The sequence below is a fragment of the Dendronephthya gigantea genome, unplaced genomic scaffold, assembly GCF_004324835.1.
Source record: "Dendronephthya gigantea isolate DGI-Jeju-01 unplaced genomic scaffold, DenGig_1.0 000053F, whole genome shotgun sequence".
NCBI lineage: Eukaryota > Metazoa > Cnidaria > Anthozoa > Malacalcyonacea > Nephtheidae > Dendronephthya > Dendronephthya gigantea.
The window spans coordinates 1,095,354-1,120,970 of NW_021163063.1; the positions used below are offsets into that span (position 1 = coordinate 1,095,354).

General features: G+C 36.8%; 3 protein-coding genes and 1 long non-coding RNA gene across 10 annotated transcripts in view; 3 read left to right on the forward strand and 1 right to left on the reverse strand.

Annotated features, from left to right (window-relative positions):
• The window catches only part of LOC114529010 (alpha-2-macroglobulin receptor-associated protein-like), a 40,825-nt gene extending 23,426 nt beyond the window's left edge, over positions 1–17,399 (forward strand). For 2 of the 6 annotated variants that reach the window (XM_028550736.1, XM_028550738.1), the window contains one exon: positions 290–677. The gene's annotated coding sequence lies outside the window, so the exon portion shown is untranslated. Of the gene's footprint in view, positions 1–289; positions 701–1,461; positions 1,522–1,671; positions 1,759–9,541; positions 9,557–17,214 lie in introns of those variants that run through there. The other 4 variants (XM_028550733.1, XM_028550734.1, XM_028550737.1 and 1 more) reach the window with 4 other exon arrangements.
• Positions 1,357–3,018, reverse strand: LOC114529053. The gene has a single exon (XM_028550778.1). It carries the CDS (start codon positions 3,016–3,018, stop codon positions 1,357–1,359), a length of 1,662 nt encoding a protein of 553 aa, XP_028406579.1.
• Positions 16,021–25,617, forward strand: part of LOC114529012 (alpha-2-macroglobulin receptor-associated protein-like) — a 35,742-nt gene continuing 26,145 nt past the window's right edge. Inside the window, exon 1 of the mRNA XM_028550740.1 lies at positions 16,021–16,279. Coding sequence (XP_028406541.1) covers positions 16,083–16,279 — 197 coding nt within the window. The 5' untranslated portion in view covers positions 16,021–16,082. The remainder of the gene's footprint in view (positions 16,280–25,617) is intronic.
• On the forward strand, positions 22,812–24,876 carry LOC114529013. Of its 2 annotated transcripts, none has more exons than XR_003687571.1 (3): positions 22,812–22,834; positions 23,858–23,947; positions 24,539–24,876. It is a non-coding gene; the product is annotated as an uncharacterized LOC114529013 (long non-coding RNA). The 2 variants fall into 2 exon arrangements; XR_003687570.1 differs by lacking the exon at positions 22,812–22,834 and adding an exon at positions 23,561–23,645 and having other exon boundaries at positions 24,539–24,875.

Here is a 25,617-nt window from a genome sequence, read left to right on the forward strand (position 1 = left end):
GTTGTAAGAACGAGAACGCTGTCGTGGCACCACAAGTTATGCACACCTCTGACCTATTGTCTCGTGTGTGGAGTTTCTTTGTTTTGCGAGCGCGTCGTCGAGCTGGCCGCGTCTTGAATCTTAAACTCCCTACTGTGACGAGAAAGTCTTTATAAAGCTATTGTATCCCTCATATCCTGTCAAAATCGAAACCTAATTCAAACCAAATCGCCCTAAACTATTCTTTTCCAGCGCCAATTTAAAACTGATGTGCGCTCGCAATGGTTAAAATATTTTTCTCAAATTTTAGCAGGAAAACCGACATTCCACGTCTTCAAGTGGTTGGCACAAGCGTAGCTATGATCGTCACTCGCGGCGCGATAGGCGATGATGTCATTTCATTTCTGGAATTGACTGGAAAAGACTGAAGAAGCTGCCTCATGTTGGTACAGTCCAGATCCAAAATGGGTTTTTATATTTTACTGTGCAATTTCAAATGTATGGGAGTCGAAATAGGTGGGTGAGAATTGAGAGGGTGGGTGAGGCATTGTGTGTGAGGAGACCACTAGAGGTATTTTACAATTAAATTACAGAAACATTGTCAATGGTATTGTATTTTTATATAAACAATGGCTATAGTCTATTTTATCATTTAGAGCTATAGTTTTTTGTATACATTCTTGTTCCAACATCTGGTAAGCAGAAAGTTCTGGTACACAAGGTATCAAGTGATTTTGATTCTATTATAAAAGTTTTAAAAGCTCATTAACTATGGTGATGGTCAAGCAATTGGCTAAAATATATAATTAAGGATTGTTCAACAGTTCAGTGTTTCTTTTCCAGAGCTATAATTTTGCTTGAAACTTGTGTTTCACAAAAAAATAAACATTTTTATCTTATTTTACTGCATGTCTATGAGAAAGTCATTCTGTATAAAATGTTACAAAATTGGCAATTCTTGAATTTGATGACTGACAATGAAAAACTGTTTATCAACAATACTCTACAATGTCCATGCCCCAATTACAAATTTGGGGAGTGTCTATTTATGATTTTTATGATATGTCATGCATGTTATTTAAAATTACACTGATGTGATCATGTGCATGGTAGAATATTAATGGCTTATAGTGAACAAAAAGTCAATCCTCACAGGATGACAGTCACACACAGAGAGAGTTCAGTGATTTCAGAGAGTTATGAGTCATACAAGATTAAAAATACTTTCTCTGAACTCTTTTTATGTTATTGTCATCCTGTGGGAATTGATTTGACTAATTCAAGTTTTATTTAGCATGCATTTATTGCATTGCCATTTGATCTATGCCCATAGTGTATTTTTTAATATTTGCCTTCATGAAAATAAGTCTACTACAGTTAAAGAAATGTTACGCGCTGCTCCCAAACCAAAGCAACTGCACCATGGAGATTAGAAATAATCTTAACGTATGACGAAGACTCCAGATTAACATCGTCTTTCAGCTCTCCTGTTTCTGAGAAACTACAAAGATAACGTCCATCGTCAGTTAAAACCAGGATCCGTTTTGTGATGTAATTTATTGCAACAGAATTAATATATCCATATTTTTCAGGTATCAAAACTTTGCGTTCCAACTCGCCGTTCTCCGTGTAGATATAAAAACAATCTTCACATAAACCTGCAGCAATTATTTTTGTTCCATTATTATCTAGAAACCGTATCATATTCACATCGTCAGATAATTCTTTGAGATGAAAACTATTATGGACTTCAAATGAATTCGTCTTACATGAAGTTCCGACATGTAGAATTTTTTTCTTTCGATCAAAAACGGCGATCCTTTTGTCATTGTTTACTGCTATGGGTACAAAACCTAAATAGTAGTGTTTAAAAGGCAACAAAGACTCAAGTTTTTTCTCTCCATGCTCATCAAATATCAACAACTTGTAACCCGATAGTTGATCATCGCTTTCTCGAAAACTCGCGATGACGTAAAGGTTATCTTCGGCATCGATATCCATCGCAACAACCTTGCAACTTGGCAAATCCTCTTGTTTGAAAGGATCAAATATTGTACAGGATTCTCCTGAGGGATTCAATATTTGAACAGAATCACCTCTCTCTATTTTCGCAACAATTTCTTTTTTGCTATTTACAACACAACGAGATGGATCAATACTTTCGGAAAATGTGTAACCCAGGTACGGCGACGTAATTTCCACACCAGACTCTTTGTATTTTTCAATAAGGCGATCACTCCTGACTAAAGGGTGATGAGTTTTCTTTCCAAGCAAAATCTTGGGCCAATTAAAAAACGCTGTTTGCAAGTTCGAAAACCTTTTGGCAAACTCAAACAAAAGCAGATTCATTTGGTGAACAGACGAAGCATTGTTGAGTCGCTTCGTTTTATTAAACCGAGATTTAATCCCGCCGTCAATCACGACAGAAAATATTTCTTGAATAGCTTTGATATTATGAAGCTGCTTCAGGTATTGCAGGCAATCGCTTACCCCCGCGTCAGGATCTTCTGATTTTTCTAAAATTCTGGATATCATTCGAACCTGCGTCGCTTGAATTCGGTCCTCGATGGACAAAGCTTCGTTGCTGAATGCTTTTGTGGCGTTTTCACGAGCGAGTTTGAACGACTCTATGGCAGAGAGATAGCGTTCCTTGGAATGTATTTTCAACGAATTGAAGGCCTTTATCAAAGACGTGACTTCGTTGATTTGAGAAACAAGACCAGTTTCTTCAGAAGACGTAGCTCCAGCTGAGGTTGCTTGTTCGGTCGATTCCGATCCTTTCTCGGATGCATTAAACTGTTGTAGCGACTGATAAAGACCATTGATTCCTTCTTCAAGAAAAAGAAGACTGCTCAGTAAATTCTCTCTCGCCAATCCATCCAACTTCCTCTTAATATCATCGAGTTCTCTCACGATCAAGCGTCGACATTCTTCGTCCGTGACGTCGCCATCGTTTAAACCTTCTGCAATTCTACTGCGAGCCTTGTTCACTAAAAATCCAAATGTCAGCTTCAAAACTCCGCTAACGATCTCAGTCATCTTGAAATAAACGAAGCGTTCTTCAAATAAAACGTTATATTAACTGCTTGTGAGACGGTCACAAGATCAACACACCCTCTAATTTCATTCAAATTCAAAGTTAATAACCAACTTATATACTGTCTCAAAAAATTCCGAACTTCGGGAGAGTTCGCTACTCCCTGCTGGGCATTTCAAAAACTGATTCTTTAGAGAGGGAATCACAGTTTTTATTGTAAGCAAACACTTAGTGTCTCAGGTTATGATGTATTGTGTGCATATCAACTCAATATTGGTTTGATGTGCTCCTAAATGAAAATGAACTAGAATATGTGGGTAAAAAAGTCGAAATAAAGACTGTTTCTTACGAGTCAATCAGTGACAATCACGAGACCAACACACCCATCCATCGCCCAGCAAGACGTCTAATTTCATTCAAATTTAAATTCAAACCATTTCATTGTCTTGTACTCGAAAAATTTCAACGTCAGCAAAGTTCTGTTTCAAAAATTTCAAAAATTCGTCAGAGAAGGAGTCAAAGGTTTTGATATAAAAAACTTGTTTGCTGATTTCAAACTTCTATGTTTCTCCAAAATACGATGTACTGTCTGGATATCTTACACAAAATTAGTTAGCCGTGCTTCTAAATGAATATGGGAAGGTTGGTGATATTATGATACACCACCCAGTTTGTCTTATGCATGTAGTCTGAACATTGTTCTATACTGTAATTAAATTTGACTACCTTTTTATATTACTATTGCCGTAGTTTAGTCTGATGAAATATCTTCAATTTGTAGTCAATATCTTTATTTTGTTCGTGCATGATGCAGGCAATTGCCCTAATCGTCTTCCTCGGGTGATTTTGTATTTTCAGGTGAAACGGACAAAGAATAGACACAAATATCGTGATTATTCGCATCACGCGGAGAGTTCGTTTCAACGTAAATACGATAGAAGATTTCGAGTGAGTATTTGATGTATCTTTTCTACTCATCGCAAAAACTCTACTTGCAAGTTCCATGTGAGTTTTGCGTATAATTTTTGCGTATATATCTGACTTTTGACAGATGTGAATGCGTAATTACTTACGAATGCTCTGATGTATAAGAGCTTTTATTTGAACATCAGTCACTAATTCACTCGTTCACATCTATCAAAAGAAGAAAATCGCAGCAAAAATCGCAAGTGTAAACGAGCCCTTTAGCCTGTCACTTTGCAGCTGCTTTCATGTCGTCGAGAAGCCGTGAAATTGCCTCATTTGAAAGCGTTGTAAGAACGAGAACGCTGTCGTGGTACCACAAGTTATGCACACCTATGACCTATTGTCTCGTTTGTGGAGTTTCTTTGTTTTGCGAGAGCGTCGTCGAGCTGGCCGCGTCTTAAATCTTAAACTCCCTACTGTGACGAGAAAGTCTTTATAAAGTTATTGTATCCCCCATATCCTGTCAAAATCGAAACTTAATTCAAACCAAATCGCCCTAAACTATTCTTTTTCCAGCTCCAATTTTTAAAACTGATGTGCGCTCGCAATGCTTAAAATGTTTTTCTCAAATTTTAGCAGGAAAATCGACATTCCACGTCTTCAAGTGGTTGGCACAAGCGTAGCTATGATCGTCACTCGCGGCGCGATAGGCGATGATGTCATTTCATTTCTGGAATCGACTGGAAAAGACTGAAGAAGCTGCCTCATGTTGGTACAGTCCAGATCCAAAATGGGTTTTTATATTTAACTGTGCAATTTTCTAATGTATGGGAGTCGAAATAGGTGGGTGAGAATTGAGGGGGTGGGTGAGGCATTGTGTGTGAGGAGACCACTGGAGGTATTTTACAATTAAATTACAGAAACATTGTCAATGGTATTGTATTTTTATTTTAAACAAGGGCTATAGTATATTTTATTATTTCCAGCTATAGTTTTTTCTATACATTCTTGTTCCAACATCTGGTAAGCAGAAAGTTCTGGTACACAAGGTATCAAGTGATTTCAATTCTATTATAAAAATTTTAAAAGCTCATCAGCTATGGTGATGGTCAAGCAACTGGCTAAAATATATAACTAAGGATTGTTCAACAGTTCAGTGTTTCTTTTCCAGAGCTATAATTTTGCTTGAAACTTGTGTTTCACAAAAAAATAAACTTTTTTATCTTATCTTACTGCATGTCTATGAGAAAGTCATTCTGTATGACTGTATAAAATGTTACAAAATTGCCAATTCTTGAATTTGATGACTGACAATGAAAAACTGTTTATCAACAATACTCTACAATGTCCATGCCCCAATTACAAATTTGGGGAGGGTCTATTAATGATTTTTTTGATATATCATGCATGTGATTTAAAATTACACTGATGTGATCATGTGAATGGTAAAATATTAATGGTTTATAGTGAACAAAAAGTCAATCCTCACAGGATGACAGTTACACACAGAGAGAGTTCAGTGATTTCAGAGAGTTATGAGTCATACAAGATTAAAAATAATTTCTCTGAACTCTTTGTATGTGATTGTCATGCTGTGGGAATTGATTTGACTAATTCAAGTTTTATTTACCATGCATTTATTGCATTGCCATTTGATCTATGCCCATAGTGCATTTTTTAATATTTGCCTTTTACATGAAAATAAGTCCACTAGAGTTAAAGAAATGTTACGCGCTGTTTCGAAACCAAAGCAACTGCACCATGGAGATTAGAAATAATCTCAACGAAGGACGAAGACTCCAGATCTAAATTGTCTTTCAGTTCTCCTGTTTCTGAGAAACTACAAAGATAACGTCCAATGTTAGTTAAAACCAGGATCCGTTTTGTGATGTAATTTATCGCAACAGAATAAATAGATCCATATTTTTCAGGTATCATAACTTTGCGTTCCAACTGTCTGTTCTCCGTGTAGATATAAAAACAATCTTCCCAAAGACCTGCAGCAATTATTTTTGTTCCATTATTATCTAGAAACCGTATCATATAGACTCTGTGAGATAATTCTTTGAGATGAAAACTATTATGGACTTCAAATGAATTCGTCTTACATGAAGTTCCGACATGTAGAATTTGTTTCTCTCGATCAAAAACGGCGATCATTTTGTCATTGTTTACTGCTATGGGTACAGCATATCCTAATATATATGTATATTCTTTCATGTGTTTAAAAGGTAACAGAGACTCAAGTTTTTTCTTTCCATGCTTATCAAATATCAACAACTTGTAACTCCATGGTTGATCATCGCTTTCTCCAAATCTCGTGATGACGTAAAGGTTATCTTCAGCATCGATATCCATCCCAGCTACCTTGCAACCTGGCAAATCCTCTTGTTTGGAAGGATCAAATATTGTTCGAGATTCTCCTGAGGGTTTCAAGATTTTAACAGATTCGTCTCCCACTATCGCAACAATTTCTCTTTTGCTATTTACAACACAACGAGGTGAATTAATACTTTCGGAAAATGTGTAACCCAGGTACGGCGACGTAATCTTCACACCAGACTCTCTGTATTTTTCAATAAGGCGATCACTCCTGACTAATGGATGATGATTTTTCTTTCCAAGCAAAATCTTGGGCCAATTATAAAACACTGTTTGCAAGTTCGAAAACCTTTTGGCAAACTCAAACAAAAGCAGATTCATTTGGTGAACAGACCAAGCATTGTCGAGTCGCTTCGTTTTATTAAACCGTGATTTAAATCCGCCGTCAATCACAACCGAAAATATTTCTTGAATAGCTTTGATATCATGAAGCTCCTTCAGGTATTCTAGGCAATCGCTTACCCCCGCGTCAGGATCTTCTGATTTTTCTAAAATTCTGGCCATCATTCGAACCTGCGACGCTTGAATTCGGTCTTCGATGGACAAAGCTTCGTTGCAGAATGCTTCGGTGGCTTTTTCACGAGCGAGTTTGAATGAATCGATGGCAGAGAGATAGCGTTTCTTGGAATGTATTTTCAATGAATTGAAAGCGCTTATCAAAGACATAACCTCGTTGATTTGAGAAACAAGACCAGTTTCTTCAGAAGACGTAGCTTCAGCTGAGGTTGCTTGTTCGGTCGATTCTGATCCATTCTCGGATTCCTTAAACTGCTGTAGCGACTGATAAAGACCATTTATTCCTTCTCGAAGAAAACAAAAACTGCTCAGTAAATCCTTTCTCGCCAATCCATCCAACTTCCTCTTAATATCATCGAGTTCTCTCACGATCAAGCGTCGACATTCTTCGTCCGTGACGTCGCCATCGTTTAAACCTTCTGCAATTTTACTGCGAGCCTTGTTCGCTAAAAATCCAAACGTCAGCTTCAAAACTCCGCTAACGATCTCAGTCATCTTGAAATAAATGAAGCGTTCTTCAAATAAAACGTTATATTAACTTATTCTGAAACTGTCACAAGATCAACACACCCTCTAATTTCATTCAAATTCAAACCAACTTATATATTGTCTCAAAAAATTCCGAACTTCGGGAGAGTTCGCTACTCCCTGCTGGGCATTTCAAAAACTGATTCTTTAGAGAGGGAATCACAGTTTTTATTGTAAGCAAACACTTAGTGTCTCAGATTATGATGTATTGTGTGCATATCAACTAAATATTGGTTTGATGTGCTCCTAAATGAAAATGAACTAGAATATGTGTGTAAAAAGTCGAAATAAAGACTGTTTCTTACGAGTCCATCAGTGACAATCACGAGACCAACATACCCATCCATCGCCCAGCAAGACGTCTAATTTCATTCAAATTTAAATTCTATTCTTCATTGTCTTATACTCGAAAAATTTCAGCGTCAGCAAAGTTCTGTTTCAAAAATTCTTCAGAGAAGGGGTCAAAGGTTTTGATATAAAAAACTTTTGTTTGCCGATTTTCAACTGCTATGTTTCTTCATATTACGATGTACTGTGTGCATATCTTACAGAAAATTATTTGGCCGTGCTTCTAAGTGAATATGAACTAGAGTTCTGTGAAAAAAAGTCGAAATAAGGAGAAAATGATTAGAAATATCTTGTGGCAGAAAGTGTGTGAGTCTTGTACGCAGCGCGTCCCTGTTTTTTTACACGTGTCAGAAACCAATCAAACAATGAGAGCGAGGCTGTGATTGTTCCCAACATGAACAAAATGGAAATTTCTGTATGAAATATTTGAAAACATTTGACTTTATTTTACAAGTTTTACCAGAATGAACAGCTTGTTTTTGCCGTTTTTGTTTGTTTTACTTGTGTCCGCGTTCTTCTCCGTCTCACGTAGTTCAAACACGGAGAAAAACAATCCGTTTCGCATGGGAAGAGTGAACATAGTTTGGCAAAAGGCGAAGCAATTGTTGTTATCACAAGAGAAGTTTGACGCGTTGTACGTTGAGCTGGAGCGGCAAGACAGAGACGAGATAAAATGGAAACATCAGAAACAAGATGGGAAGGATAATCTCGGCGAAGCTGAGGCGATTATCAGACGGAATTTGATGAATATTATGGAAAGGTACGGGTTGTTGGGTGCTGGGGAGGAATGGCTATAGTCTATTTTATCATTTCCAGCTATAGTTTTTCGTATATATTCTTGTCCCAACATCTGGTAAGCAGAAAGTTCTGGTACACAAGGTATCAAGTGATTTCAATTCTATTATAAAAGTTTTAAAAGCTCATCAGCTATGATGATGGTCAAGCAACTGGCTAAAATATATAATTAAGGACTGTTCAAGAGTTCAGTGTTGCTTTTCCAGAGCTATAATTTTGCTTGAAACTTGTGTTTCACAAAAAAATAAACTTTTTATCTTATTTTACTGCATGTCTATGAGAAAGTCATTCTGTATAAAATGTTACAAAATTGCCAATTCTTGAATTTGATAACTGACAATGAAAAACTGTTTATCAATAATACTCTACAATGTCCATGCCTCAATTATAAATTTGGGGAGTGTCTATTAATGATTTTTTTGATATGTCATTCATGTGATTTAAAATTACACTGATGTGATCATGTGAATGGTAAAATTAATGGCTTATAGTGAACAAAAAGTCAATCCTCACAGGATGACAGTCACACACAGAGAGAGTTCAGTGATTTCAGAGAGTTATGAGTCATACAAGATTAAAAATAATTTCTCTGAACTCTTTGTATGTGATTGTCATGCTGTGGGAATTGGTTTGACTAATTCAAGTTTTATTACCATGCATTATGCATTGCCATTTGATCTATGCCCATAGTGCATTTTCTATTTGTGTTCACGAAAATAAGTCTACTACAGTTGAAGAAATGTTACGCGCTGTTTCCAAACCAAAGCAACTGCACCATGGGGATTAGAAATAATCTCAGCGTAGGACGAAGACTCCAGATCAATATCGTCTTTCAGCTCTCCTGTTTCTGAGAAACTACAAAGATGACGTTCACGGTTTAGTTAAACATAGGTAAAACCAGGATCCGTTTTGTGATGTAATTATCGCAACAGAATAAAAATCCATATTTTTCAGGTATCATAACTTTCCGTTCCAACTCCCCGTTCCGTGTAGATATAAAAACAATCTTCATCATAACCTGCAGCAATTATTTGTTCCATTATTATCTAGAAACCGTATCATATTCAATAGTCAGATAATTCTTTGAGATGAAAACTATTATGGACTTCAAATGAATTCGTCTTACATGAACTTCCGACGTGTAAATGTTTTTCTCTCGATCAAGAACGGCGATCATTTTGTCATTGTTTACTGCGATGGTTACAGCATATATATATAAATGGTAGTGTTCAAAAGGCAACAGAGACTCGTGTTTTTTCTCTTCATGCTCATCAAATATTAACAACTTGAAACTCAATAGTTGACCATTGCTTTTTCGAAATCTCGTGAGGACGTAAAGGTTATCTTCGGCATCGATATCCATCGCAACAACCTTGCAACGTGGCAAATCCTCTTGTTTGGAAGGATCATATATTGTGCGGGATTCTCCTGAGGGTTTCAATATTTGTACAGCATCATCTTTCACTATATTCGCAACAATTTCTCTTCTGCTATTTACAACACAACAAGATCGAACAATACTTTCGGAAAATGTGTAACCCAGGTACGGCGACGTAATTTCCACACCAGACTCTTTGTATTTTTTACTAAGGCGATCACTCCCGACTAATGGATGATGAGTTTTCTTTCCAAGCAAAATCCTGGGCCAATTAAAAAACGCTGTTTGGAAGTTCGAAAACCTTTTGGCAAACTCAAACAAAAGCAGATTCATTTGGTGAACAGACGAAGCATTGTTGAGTCGCTTCGTTTTATTAAGCCGAGATTTAATTCCGCCGTCAATCACAACAGAAAATATTTCTTGAATAGCTTTGATATCATGAAGCTGCTTCAGGTATTCTAGGCAATCGCTTACCCCCGCGTCAGGATCTTCTGATTTTTCTAAAATTCTGGCCATCATTCGAACCTGCGACGCTTGAATTCGGTCCTCGATGGACAAAGCTTCGTTGCTGAATGCTTCGGTGGCTTTTTCACGAGCGAGTTTGAACGAATCGATGGCAGAGAGATAGCGTTCCTTGGAATGTATTTTCAATGAATTGAAAGCGTTTATTAAAGACATAACAGTTTCTTCAGAAGACGTAGCTCCAGCTGAGGTTGCTTGTTCGGTCGATTGTGGTCCATTCTCGGATTCCTTAAAGTGTTGTAACGACTGGTAAAGACCATTGATTCCTTCTTGAAGAAAATAAAGACTGCTCAGTAAGTCCTTTCTCGCTAATCCATCCAACTTCCTCTTGATATCATCGAGTTCTCTCACGATCAAGCGTCGACATTCTTCGTCGGTGACGTCGCCATGGTTTAAACGTTCTGAGATTTTACTGCGAGCCTTGTTCACTAAAAATCCAAATGTCAGCTTCAAAACTCCGCTAACGATCTCAGTCATCTTGAAATAAATGAAGCGTTCTTCAAATAAAACGTTATATTAATTGCTTGTGAAACTGTCACAAGATCAACACACCCTCTAATTTCATTCAAATTCAAACCAACTTATATTTTGTCTCAAAAAATTCCGAACTTTGGGAGAGTTCGCTACTCCCTGATGGGCATTTCAAAAACTGACTCTTTAGAGAGGGAATCACAGTTTTTATTGTAAGCAAACACTTAGTGTCTCAAATTATGATGTATTGTGTGCATATCAACTCAATATTGGTTTGATGTGCTCCTAAATAAATATTGAACTAGAATATGTGTGTAAAAAAATCGAAATAAAGACTGTTTCTTACGAGTCCATCACGAGACCAACATACCCACCCCGCCCAGGAAGACGTCTAAATTCATTCAAATTTAAATTCAAACGACTTCATTGTCTTGTACTCGAAAAATTTCCGCGTCAGGAAAGACTGGAAAGTCAGTCTGTTTCGAAAATTTCAGAAATTCTTCAGAGAGGGGTTCCAAGTTTTTAATATAAAAAACTTTTTTTTAACGATTTCAAACTTCTATGTTTCTTCAAAATAGGATGTACTGTCTGGATATCTTACACAAAATTAGTTGGCCGTGTTTCTAAATGAATATGGGAAGGTTGGTGATATTATGATACACCATCCAGTTGGTCTTATGTAGTCTGAACATTGTTCTATACTGTAATTAAATTTGACTACCTTTTTATATTACTATTCCCGTAGTTTAGTCTGATGAAATATCTTCAATTTGTAGTCAATATCTTTATTTTGTTCGTGCATGATGCAGGCAATTGCCCTAATCGTCTTCCTCGGGTGATTTTGTATTTTCAGGTGAAAGAGAAAAAGAATAGACACAAATATCATGATTATTCACATCACGGGGAGAGTTCGTTTCAACGTGAATACGATAGAAGATTTCGAGTGAGTATTTGATGCATCTTTTCTACTCATCACAAAAACCCTACTTGCAAGTTCGATGTAAATTTTGCGTATAATTTTTGCGTATATATGACTTTTGACAGATGTGAATGCGTAATTACTTACGAATGCTTTGATGTATAAGAGCTTTTATTTGAACATCAGTAACTAATTCACTCGTTAACATCTATCAAAAGAAGAAAATCGCAGCAAAAATCGCAAGTGTAAACGAGCCTTTTAGCCTATCACTTTGCAGCTGCTTTCATGTCGTCGAGAAGCTGTGAAATTGCCTCATTTGAAAGCGTTGTAAGAACGAGAACGCTGTCGTGGCACCACAAGTTATGCACACCTCTGACCTATTGTCTCGTGTGTGGAGTTTCTTTGTTTTGCGAGAGCGTCGTCGAGCTGGCCGCGTCTTGAATCTTAAACTCCCTACTGGGACGAGAAAGTCTTTATAAAGTTATTGTATCGTTCATATCCTGTCAAAACCGAAACCTAATTCAAACCAAATCGCCCTAAACTATTCTATTTCCAGCGCCAATTTAAAACTGATGTGCGCTCGCCATAATTCTAATATTTTTCACAAATTTTAGCAGGAAAACCGACATTCCACGTCTTCAAGTGGTTGGCACAAGCGTAGCTATGATCGTCACTCGCGGCGCGATAGGCGATGATGTCATTTCATTTCTGGAATCGACTGGAAAAGACTGAAGAAGCTGCCTCATGTTGGTACAGTCCAGATCCAAAATGGGTTTTTATATTTAACTGTGCAATTTTCTAATGTATGGGAGTCGAAATAGGTGGGTGAGAATTGAGGGGGTGGGTGAGGCATTGTGTGTGAGGAGACCACTGGAGGTATTTTACAATTAAATTACAGAAACATTGTCAATGGTATTGTATTTTTATTTTAAACAAGGGCTATAGTATATTTTATTATTTCCAGCTATAGTTTTTTCTATACATTCTTGTTCCAACATCTGGTAAGCAGAAAGTTCTGGTACACAAGGTATCAAGTGATTTCAATTCTATTATAAAAATTTTAAAAGCTCATCAGCTATGGTGATGGTCAAGCAACTGGCTAAAATATATAACTAAGGATTGTTCAACAGTTCAGTGTTTCTTTTCCAGAGCTATAATTTTGCTTGAAACTTGTGTTTCACAAAAAAATAAACTTTTTTATCTTATCTTACTGCATGTCTATGAGAAAGTCATTGTATGACTGTATAAAATGTTACAAAATTGCCAATTCTTGAATTTGATGACTGACAATGAAAAACTGTTTATCAACAATACTCTACAATGTCCATGCCCCAATTACAAATTTGGGGAGGGTCTATTAATGATTTTTTTGATATATCATGCATGTGATTTAAAATTACACTGATGTGATCATGTGAATGGTAAAATATTAATGGTTTATAGTGAACAAAAAGTCAATCCTCACAGGATGACAGTTACACACAGAGAGAGTTCAGTGATTTCAGAGAGTTATGAGTCATACAAGATTAAAAATAATTTCTCTGAACTCTTTGTATGTGATTGTCATGCTGTGGGAATTGATTTGACTAATTCAAGTTTTATTTACCATGCATTTATTGCATTGCCATTTGATCTATGCCCATAGTGCATTTTTTAATATTTGCCTTTTACATGAAAATAAGTCCACTAGAGTTAAAGAAATGTTACGCGCTGTTTCGAAACCAAAGCAACTGCACCATGGAGATTAGAAATAATCTCAACGAAGGACGAAGACTCCAGATCTAAATGTCTTTCAGTTCTCCTGTTTCTGAGAAACTACAAAGATAACGTCCAATGTTAGTTAAAACCAGGATCCGTTTTGTGATGTAATTTATCGCAACAGAATAAATAGATCCATATTTTTCAGGTATCATAACTTTGCGTTCCAACTGTCTGTTCTCCGTGTAGATATAAAAACAATCTTCCCAAAGACCTGCAGCAATTATTTTGTTCCATTATTATCTAGAAACCGTATCATATAGACTCTGTGAGATAATTCTTTGAGATGAAAACTATTATGGACTTCAAATGAATTCGTCTTACATGAAGTTCCGACATGTAGAATTTGTTTCTCTCGATCAAAAACGGCGATCATTTTGTCATTGTTTACTGCTATGGGTACAGCATATCCTAATATATGTATATTCTTTCATGTGTTTAAAAGGTAACAGAGACTCAAGTTTTTTCTTTCCATGCTTCAAATATCAACAACTTGTAACTCCATGGTTGATCATCGCTTTCTCCAAATCTCGTGATGACGTAAAGGTTATCTTCAGCATCGATATCCATCCAGCTACCTTGCAACCTGGCAAATCCTCTTGTTTGGAAGGATCAAATATTGTTCGAGATTCTCCTGAGGGTTTCAAGATTTTAACAGATTCGTCTCCCACTATCGCAACAATTTCTCTTTTGCTATTTACAACACAACGAGGTGAATTAATACTTTCGGAAAATGTGTAACCCAGGTACGGCGACGTAATCTTCACACCAGACTCTCTGTATTTTTCAATAAGGCGATCACTCCTGACTAATGGATGATGATTTTCTTTCCAAGCAAAATCTTGGGCCAATTATAAAACACTGTTTGCAAGTTCGAAAACCTTTTGGCAAACTCAAACAAAAGCAGATTCATTTGGTGAACAGACCAAGCATTGTCGAGTCGCTTCGTTTTATTAAACCGTGATTTAAATCCGCCGTCAATCACAACCGAAAATATTTCTTGAATAGCTTTGATATCATGAAGCTCCTTCAGGTATTCTAGGCAATCGCTTACCCCCGCGTCAGGATCTTCTGATTTTTCTAAAATTCTGGCCATCATTCGAACCTGCGACGCTTGAATTCGGTCTTCGATGGACAAAGCTTCGTTGCAGAATGCTTCGGTGGCTTTTTCACGAGCGAGTTTGAATGAATCGATGGCAGAGAGATAGCGTTCTTGGAATGTATTTTCAATGAATTGAAAGCGCTTATCAAAGACATAACCTCGTTGATTTGAGAAACAAGACCAGTTTCTTCAGAAGACGTAGCTTCAGCTGAGGTTGCTTGTTCGGTCGATTCTGATCCATTCTCGGATTCCTTAAACTGCTGTAGCGACTGATAAAGACCATTTATTCCTTCTCGAAGAAAACAAAAACTGCTCAGTAAATCCTTTTCGCCAATCCATCCAACTTCCTCTTAATATCATCGAGTTCTCTCACGATCAAGCGTCGACATTCTTCGTCCGTGACGTCGCCATCGTTTAAACCTTCTGCAATTTTACTGCGAGCCTTGTTCGCTAAAAATCCAAACGTCAGCTTCAAAACTCCGCTAACGATCTCAGTCATCTTGAAATAAATGAAGCGTTCTTCAAATAAAACGTTATATTAACTTATTCTGAAACTGTCACAAGATCAACACACCCTCTAATTTCATTCAAATTCAAACCAACTTATATATTGTCTCAAAAAATTCCGAACTTCGGGAGAGTTCGCTACTCCCTGCTGGGCATTTCAAAAACTGATTCTTTAGAGAGGAATCACAGTTTTTATTGTAAGCAAACACTTAGTGTCTCAGATTATGATGTATTGTGTGCATATCAACTAAATATTGGTTTGATGTGCTCCTAAATGAAAATGAACTAGAATATGTGTGTAAAAAGTCGAAATAAAGACTGTTTCTTACGAGTCCATCAGTGACAATCACGAGACCAACATACCCATCCATCGCCCAGCAAGACGTCTAATTTCATTCAAATTTAAATTCTATTCTTCATTGTCTTATACTCGAAAAATTTCAGCGTCAGCAAAGTTCTGTTTCAAAAATTCTTCAGAGAAGGGGTCAAAGGTTTTGATATAAAAAACTTTTGTTTGCCGATTTTCAACTGCTATGTTTCTTCATATTACGATGTACTGTGTGCATATCTTACAGAAAATTATTTGGCCGTGCTTCTAAGTGAATATGAACTAGAGTTCTGTGAAAAAAAGTCGAAATAAGGAGAAAATGATTAGAAATATCTTGTGGCAGAAAGTGTGTGAGTCTTGTACGCAGCGCGTCCCTGTTTTTTTACACGTGTCAGAAACCAATCAAACAATGAGAGCGAGGCTGTGATTGTTCCCAACATGAACAAAATGGAAATTTCTGTATGAAATATTTGAAAACATTTGACTTTATTTTACAAGTTTTACCAGAATGAACAGCTTGTTTTTGCCGTTTTGTTTGTTTTACTTGTGTCCGCGTTCTTCTCCGTCTCACGTAGTTCAAACACGGAGAAAAACAATCCGTTTCGCATGGGAAGAGTGAACATAGTTTGGCAAAAGGCGAAGCAATTGTTGTTATCACAAGAGAAGTTTGACGCGTTGTACGTTGAGCTGGAGCGGCAAGACAGAGACGAGATAAAATGGAAACATCAGAAACAAGATGGGAAGGATAATCTCGGCGAAGCTGAGGCGATTATCAGACGGAATTTGATGAATATTATGGAAAGGTACGGGTTGTTGGGTGCTGGGGAGGAATGGCTATAGTCTATTTTATCATTTCCAGCTATAGTTTTTCGTATATATTCTTGTCCCAACATCTGGTAAGCAGAAAGTTCTGGTACACAAGGTATCAAGTGATTTCAATTCTATTATAAAAGTTTTAAAAGCTCATCAGCTATGATGATGGTCAAGCAACTGGCTAAAATATATAATTAAGGACTGTTCAAGAGTTCAGTGTTGCTTTTCCAGAGCTATAATTTTGCTTGAAACTTGTGTTTCACAAAAAAATAAACTTTTTATCTTATTTTACTGCATGTCTATGAGAAAGTCATTCTGTATAAAATGTTACAAAATTGCCAATTCTTGAATTTGATGACTGACAATGAAAAACTGTTTATCAACAATACTCTACAATGTCCATGCCCAATTTACAATTTGGGGAGTGTCTATTAATGATTTTTTTGATATGTCATGCATGTGATTTAAAATTACACTGATGTGATCATGTGAATGGTAAAATATTAATGGCTTATAGTGAACAAAAAGTCAATCCTCACAGGATGACAGTCACACACAGAGAGAGTTCAGTGATTTCAGAGAGTTATGAGTCATACAAGATTAAAAATAATTTCTCTGAACTCTTTGTATGTGATTGTCATGCTGTGGGAATTGGTTTGACTAATTCAAGTTTTATTTACCATGCATTTATTGCATTGCCATTTGATCTATGCCCATAGTGCATTTTTCTTATTTGTGTTCACGAAAATAAGTCTACTACAGTTGAAGAAATGTTACGCGCTGTTTCCAAACCAAAGCAACTGCACCATGGGGATTAGAAATAATCTCAGCGTAGGACGAAGACTCCAGATCAATATCGTCTTTCAGCTCTCCTGTTTCTGAGAAACTACAAAGATGACGTTCACGGTTTATAGTTAAAACATAGGTTAAAACCAGGATCCGTTTTGTGATGTAATTTATCGCAACAGAATAAATATATCCATATTTTTCAGGTATCATAACTTTCCGTTCCAACTCCCCGTTCTCCGTGTAGATATAAAAACAATCTTCATCATAACCTGCAGCAATTATTTTTGTTCCATTATTATCTAGAAACCGTATCATATTCAATATGTCAGATAATTCTTTGAGATGAAAACTATTATGGACTTCAAATGAATTCGTCTTACATGAACTTCCGACGTGTAGAATTTGTTTCTCTCGATCAAGAACGGCGATCATTTTGTCATTGTTTACTGCGATGGTTACAGCATATATATATAAATGGTAGTGTTCAAAAGGCAACAGAGACTCGTGTTTTTTCTCTTCATGCTCATCAAATATTAACAACTTGAAACTCAATAGTTGACCATTGCTTTTTCGAAATCTCGTGAGGACGTAAAGGTTATCTTCGGCATCGATATCCATCGCAACAACCTTGCAACGTGGCAAATCCTCTTGTTTGGAAGGATCATATATTGTGCGGGATTCTCCTGAGGGTTTCAATATTTGTACAGCATCATCTTTCACTATATTCGCAACAATTTCTCTTCTGCTATTTACAACACAACAAGATCGAACAATACTTTCGGAAAATGTGTAACCCAGGTACGGCGATTCGTAGACTCTTTGTACACCAGACTCTTATTTTTACTAAAGGCGATCACTCCCGACTAATGGATGATGAGTTTTCTTTCCAAGCAAAATCCTGGGCCAATTAAAAAACGCTGTTTGGAAGTTCGAAAACCTTTTGGCAAACTCAAACAAAAGCAGATTCATTTGGTGAACAGACGAAGCATTGTTGAGTCGCTTCGTTTTATTAAGCCGAGATTTAATTCCGCCGTCAATCACAACAGAAAATATTTCTTGAATAGCTTTGATATCATGAAGCTGCTTCAGGTATTCTAGGCAATCGCTTACCCCCGCGTCAGGATCTTCTGATTTTTCTAAAATTCTGGCCATCATTCGAACCTGCGACGCTTGAATTCGGTCCTCGATGGACAAAGCTTCGTTGCTGAATGCTTCGGTGGCTTTTTCACGAGCGAGTTTGAACGAATCGATGGCAGAGAGATAGCGTTCCTTGGAATGTATTTTCAATGAATTGAAAGCGTTTATTAAAGACATAACCTCGTTGATTTCAGAAACAGTAAAAGTTTCTTCAGAAGACGTAGCTCCAGCTGAGGTTGCTTGTTCGGTCGATTGTGGTCCATTCTCGGATTCCTTAAAGTGTTGTAACGACTGGTAAAGACCATTGATTCCTTCTTGAAGAAAATAAAGACTGCTCAGTAAGTCCTTTCTCGCTAATCCATCCAACTTCCTCTTGATATCATCGAGTTCTCTCACGATCAAGCGTCGACATTCTTCGTCGGTGACGTCGCCATGGTTTAAACGTTCTGAGATTTTACTGCGAGCCTTGTTCACTAAAAATCCAAATGTCAGCTTCAAAACTCCGCTAACGATCTCAGTCATCTTGAAATAAATGAAGCGTTCTTCAAATAAAACGTTATATTAATTGCTTGTGAAACTGTCACAAGATCAACACACCCTCTAATTTCATTCAAATTCAAACCAACTTATATTTTGTCTCAAAAAATTCCGAACTTTGGGAGAGTTCGCTACTCCCTGATGGGCATTTCAAAAACTGACTCTTTAGAGAGGGAATCCAGTTTTTATTGTAAGCAAACACTTAGTGTCTCAAATTATGATGTATTGTGTGCATATCAACTCAATATTGGTTTGATGTGCTCCTAAAATAATAACTAGAATATGTGTGTAAAAAATCGAAATAAAGACTGTTTCTTACGAGTCCATCACGAGACCAACATACCCACCCCGCCCAGGAAGACGTCTAAATTCATTCAAATTTAAATTCAAACGACTTCATTGTCTTGTACTCGAAAAATTTCCGCGTCAGGAAAGACTGGAAAGTCAGTCTGTTCGAAAATTTCAGAAATTCTTCAGAGAGGGGTTCCAAGTTTTTAATATAAAAAACTTTTTTTTAACGATTTCAAAACTTCTATGTTTCTTCAAAATAGGATGTACTGTCTGGATATCTTACACAAAATTAGTTGGCCGTGTTTCTAAATGAATATGGGAAGGTTGGTGATATTATGATACACCATCCAGTTGGTCTTATGTAGTCTGAACATTGTTCTATACTGTAATTAAATTTGACTACCTTTTTATATTACTATTCCGTAGTTTAGTCTGATGAAATATCTTCAATTTGTAGTCAATATCTTTATTTTGTTCGTGCATGATGCAGGCAATTGCCCTAATCGTCTTCCTCGGGTGATTTTGTATTTTCAGGTGAAAGAGAAAAGAATAGACACAAATATCATGATTATTCACATCACGGGGAGAGTTCGTTTCAACGTGAATACGATAGAAGATTCGAGTGAGTATTTGATGCATCTTTTCTACTCATCACAAAACCCTACTTGCAAGTTCGATGTAAATTTGCGTAAATTTTTGCGTATATATGACTTTGACAGATGTGAATGCGTAATTACTTACGAATGCTGATGTATAAGAGCTTTATTTGAACATCAGTAACTAATTCACTCGTTAACATCTATCAAAAGAAGAAAAATCGCAGCAAAAATCGCAAGTGTAAACGAGCCTTTAGCCTATCACTTTGCAGCTGCTTTCATGTCGTCGAGAAGCTGTGAAATTGCCTCATTTGAAAGCGTTGTAAGAACGAGAACGCTGTCGTGGCACCACAAGTTATGCACACCTCTGACCTATTGTCTCGTGTGTGGAGTTTCTTTGTTTTGCGAGAGCGTCGTCGAGCGGCCGCGTCTTGAATCTTAAACTCCCTACTGGGACGAGAAAGTCTTTATAAAGTTATGTATCGTTCATATCCTGTCAAAACCGAAACCTAATTCAAACCAAATCGCCCTAAACTATTCTATTTCCAGCGCCAATTTAAAACTGATGTGCGCTCGCCATAATTCTAATATTTTTCACAAATTTTAGCAGGAAAACCGACATTCCACGTCTTCAAGTGGTTGGCACAAGCGTAGCTATGATCGTCACTCGCGGCGCGATAGGCGATGATGTCATTTCATTTCTGGAATCGACTGGAAAGACTGAAGAGAGCTGCTCATGTTGGTACAGTCCAATCCAAAATGGGTTTTTATATTTAACTGTGCAATTTTCAAATGTATGGGACTCAAAATAGGTGGGTGAGAATTGAGGGGGTGGGTGAGGCATTGTGTGTGAGGAGATCACTGGAGGTATTTTACAATTAAATTACAGAAACATTGTCAATGGTATTGTATTTTTATTCAAACAATGGCTATAGTCTATTTTATAATTTCCAGCTATAGTTTTTCTTATACATTCTTGTCCCAACATCTGGTAAGCAGAAAGTTCTGGTACACAAGGTATCAAGTGATTTCAATTCTATTATAAAAGTTTTAAAAGCTGATCAACTATGGTGATGGTCAAGCAACTGGCTAAAATATATAATTGATACTATACATAACGCATATTTTGTGCAGTAATCAAATCATTATACGGTATACAGTATTGATTATAATTATAAGTATATTGCTTTGTATCGATTTATGCGTCGAAGTATCCACATCATAGACATAATAGGCACCGCGGATTATTTACATTATTTACAGTATTTTGGCTATTCTTTTAAAATGACGGATAAATTGTTGCCATTATATACATGTAGTTCATGTAGTCACAGTTGTTTGACGAAGAGATGAGACATGGGTTTGTAATACTAAACTGAGGAAATAGCGCCTGCTTTGCATGAGCAACTAAAATTACACTGAAGTGAATGGTAAAATCTTAATGCCAAATTTGATGGCTTATAGTGAAGAAAAAGTCAATCCTCACAGGATGACAGTCACACACAGAGAGAGTTCAGTGATTTCAGAAAGTTATGATTAAAAATAATTTCTCTGAACTCTTTGTATGTGATTGTCATGCTGTGGGAATTGATTTGACTAATTCAAGTTTTATTTACCATGCATTTATTGCATTGCCATTTGATCTATGCCCATAGTGCATTCTTTAATATTTGCCTTCATGAAAATAAGTCTACTACAGTTGAAGAAATGTTACGCGCTGTTGCCAAACCAAAGCAACTGCACCATGGGGATTAGAAATAATCTTACCGAAGGGCGAAGACTCCAGATCAACATCGTCTTTCAGCTCTCCTGTTTCTGAGAAACTACAAAGATGACGTCCACGGCTAGTTAAAACCAGGATCCGTTTTGTGATGTAATTTATCGCAACAGAATAAATAGATCCATATTTTTCAGGTATAACTTTGCGTTCCAACTCCCCGTTCTCCTTGTAGATATAAAAAAAATCTTCAGCATGATCTGCAGCAATTATTTTTGTTCCATTATTATCTAGAAACCGTATCGTAAACTCTTTGCCAGATAATTCTTTGAGATGAAAACTATTATGGACTTCAAATGAATTCGTCTTACATGAAGTTCCGACATGTAGAATTTGTTTCTGTCGATCAAAAACGGCGATCATTTTTTCATTGTTTACTGCTATGGGTACAGGATAATGAACATGTCCATTTCTATAGTCATTCATGTGTTCAAAAGGCAACAGAGACTCAAGTTTTTTCTCTCCATGCTCATCAAATATCAACAACTTGAAACTATATGGTTGATCATCGCTTTCTCTTGTGATGACGTAAAGGTTATCTTGGGCATCGATATCCATCGCAGCAACCGCGCAATATGGCAAATCCTCTTGTTTGGAAGGATCAAATATTGTACGGGATTCTCCTGTGGGTTTCAAGATTTTAACAGATTTGTCTCTCGCTATCGCAACAATTTCTCTTTTGCTATTTACAACACAACGAAAATGATCAAAACTTTCGGAAAATGTGTAACCCAGGTACGGCGACGTAATTTCCACACCAGACTCTTTGTATTTTTCAATAAGGCGATCACTCCTGGCTATAGTGGCTAATGGATGATGAGTTTTCTTTCCAAGCAAAATCCTGGGCCAATCAAAAAACATCGTTTGCAAGTTCGAAAACCTTCCGGCAAACTCAAACAAAAGCAGATTCATTTGGTGAACAGACGAAGCATTGTCGAGTCGCTTCGTTTTATTAAACAGAGATTTAAATCCGCCGTCAATCACAACAGAAAATATTTCTTGAATAGCTTTGACATCATGAAGCTGCTTCAGGTATTGCAGGGAATCGTTTACCCCCGCGTCAGGATCTTCTGATTTTTCTAAAATACTGGCCATCATTCGAACCTGCGTTGCTTGAATTCGGTCCTCGATGGACAAAGCTTCGTTGCTGAATGCTTCGGTTGCTTTTTCACGAGCGAGTTTGAACGACTCTATGGCAGAGAGATAGCGTTCCTTGGAATGTATTTTCAATGAATTGAAGGTGTTTATCAAAGACGTGACTTCGTTGATTTGAGAAACTGGAACGGTTTCTTCAGAAGACGTAGCTCCAGCTGAGGTTGCTTGTTTGGTCGATTCTGATCCATTCTCGGATTCCTTAAACTGTTGTAGCGACTGATAAAGACGATTGACTCCTTCTTGAAGAAAACAAAAACTGCTCAGTAAATCCTTTCTCGCCAATCCATCCAACTTCCTCTTAATCTCATCGAGTTCTCTCACGATCAAGCGTCGACATTCTTCGTCCGTGACGTCGCCATCGTTTAAACGTTCTGAAATTTTACTGCGAGCCTTGTTCACTAAAAATCCAAATGTCAGCTTCAAAACTCCGCTAACGATCTCAGTCATCTTGAAATAAACGAACCGTTCTTCAAATTAAACATTATATTAACTGCTTGTTAAACTGTCACAAGATCATCACACCGTGTAATTTTATTCAAATTCAAACCAACTTATATATTGTCTCAAAAAATTCCGAACTTTGGGAGAGTTCGCTACTCCCTGCTGGGCATTTCGAAAACTGATTCTTTAGAGAGGGAATCACAGTTTTTATTGTAAGCAAACGCTTAGTGTCTCAGATTATGATGTATTGTGTTCATATCAACTCAATATTGGTTTGATGTGCTCCTAAATGAATATGAATTAGAATATGTGGGTTAAAAGAAGTCGAAATAAAGACTGTTTCTTACGAGTCAATCACAAGACCAACACATCCATCCATCGCCCAGCAAGACGTCTAATTTCATTCAAATTTAAATTCAAACCATTTCATTGTCTTTTACTCGAAAATTTTCAACGTCAGCAAAGTTCTGTTTTAAAAATTTCAAAAATTCTTCAGAGAGCTGTTCCAAGTTTTTGATATAAAAAACTTTTGTTTGCCAATTTTCAAACTTCTATGTTTCTTCAAAATACGATGTACTGTCTGCATATCTTACACAAAATTAGTTAGCCGTGCTTCTAAATGAATATGGGAAGGTTGGTGATATTATGATACACCACCCAGTTGGTCTTATGTAGTCTGAACATTGTTCTATACTGTAATTAAATTTGACTACCTTTTTATATTACTATTCCCGTAGTTTAGTCTGATGAAATATCTTCAATTTGTAGTGAATATATTTATTTTGTTCGTGCATGATGCAGGCAATTGCCCTAATCGTCTTCCTCGGGTGATTTTGTATTTTCAGATGAAACGGACAAAGAATAGACACAAATATCGTGATTATTCGCATCACGGGGAGAGTTCGTTTCAACGTGAATACGATAGAAGATTTCGAGTGAGTATTTGATGTATCTTTTCTACTCATCGCAAAAACCCTACTTGCAAGTTCGATGTGAGTTTTGCAAATAATTTTGCGTATATGTGACTTTTGACAGATGTGAATACGTAATTACTTACGAATGCTCGGATGTATAAGAGCTTTCATTTGAACATCAGTAACTCATTCACTCGTTCACATCTATCAAAAGAAGAAAATCGCAGCAAAAATCCCAAGTGTAAACGAGCCCTTTAGCCTATCACTTTGCAGCTGCTTTCATGTCGTCGAGAAGCCGTGAAATTGCCTCATTTGAAAGCGTTGTAAGAACGAGAACGATGTCGTGGTACCACAAGTTATGCACACCTATGACCTATTGTCTCGTGTGTGGAGTTTCTTTGTTTTGCGAGCGCGTCGTCGAGCTGGCCGCGTCTTGAATCTTAAACTCCCTACTGTGACGAGAAAGTCTTTATAAAGTTATTGTATCCCCCATATCCTGTCAAAATCGAAACCTAATTCAAACCAAATCGCCATAAAGTATTCTTTTTCCAGCGCCAATTTTTAAAACTGATGTGCGCTCGCCATGATTCAAATATTTTTCTCAAATTTTAGCAGGAAAACCGACATTCCACGTCTTCAAGTGGTTGGCACAAGCGTAGCTATGATCGTCACTCGCGGCGTGATAGGCGATGATGTCATTTCATTTCTGGAATTGGCTGGAAAAGACTGAAGAAGCTGCCTCATGTTGGTACAGTCCAGATTCAAAATGGGTTTTTATATTTAACTGTGCAATTTCAAATGTATGGGAGTCAAAATAGGTGGGTGAGAATTGAGGGGGTGGGTGAGGCATTGTGTGTGAGGAGACCACTGGAGGTATTTTACAATTAAATAACAGAAACATTGTCAATGGTATTGTATTTTTATTGAAACAATGGCTATAGTCTATTTTATCATTTCCAGCTATAGTTTTTCCTATACATTCTTGTTTCAACATCTGGTAAGCAGAAAGTTCTGGTACACCAGGTATCAAGTGATTTCAATTCTATTATAAAAGTTTTAAAAGCTCATCAGCTATGATGATGGTCAAGCAACTGGCTAAAATATATAATTAAGGATTGTTCATCAGTTCAGTGTTGCTTTTCCAGAGCTATAATTTGCTTGAAACTTGTGTTTCACAAAAAAATAAACTTTTTTATTCTATTTTACTGCATGTCTATGAGAAAGTCATTCTGTATAAAATATTACAAAATTGGCAATTCTTGAATTTGATGACTGACAATGAAAAACTGTTTATCAACAATACTCTACAATGACCATGCCTCAATTACAAATTTGGGGAGTGTCTATTAATGATTTTTTTGATATGTCATGCATGTGATTTAAAATTACACTGATGTGATCATGTGAATGGTAAAATCTTAATGGCTTATAGTGAACAAAAAGTCAATCCTCACAGGATGACAGTCACACACAGAGAGAGTTCAGTGATTTCAGAGAGTTATGAGTCATACAAGATTAAAAATAATTTCTCTGAACTCTTTGTATGTGATTGTCATCCTTGGGAATTGGTTTGACTAATTAAAGTTTTATTTACCATGCATTTATTGCATTGCCATTTGACATATGCCCATAGTGCATTTTTAATATTTGACTTCATGAAAATAAGTCTACTACAGTTAAAGAAAAGTTAC

Coding starts and splice junctions, on each gene's coding strand:
- LOC114529053 (XM_028550778.1), bottom strand. CDS start 3,018: ATGACTGAGATCGTTAGCGGAGTTTTGAAGCTGACATTTGGATTTTTA.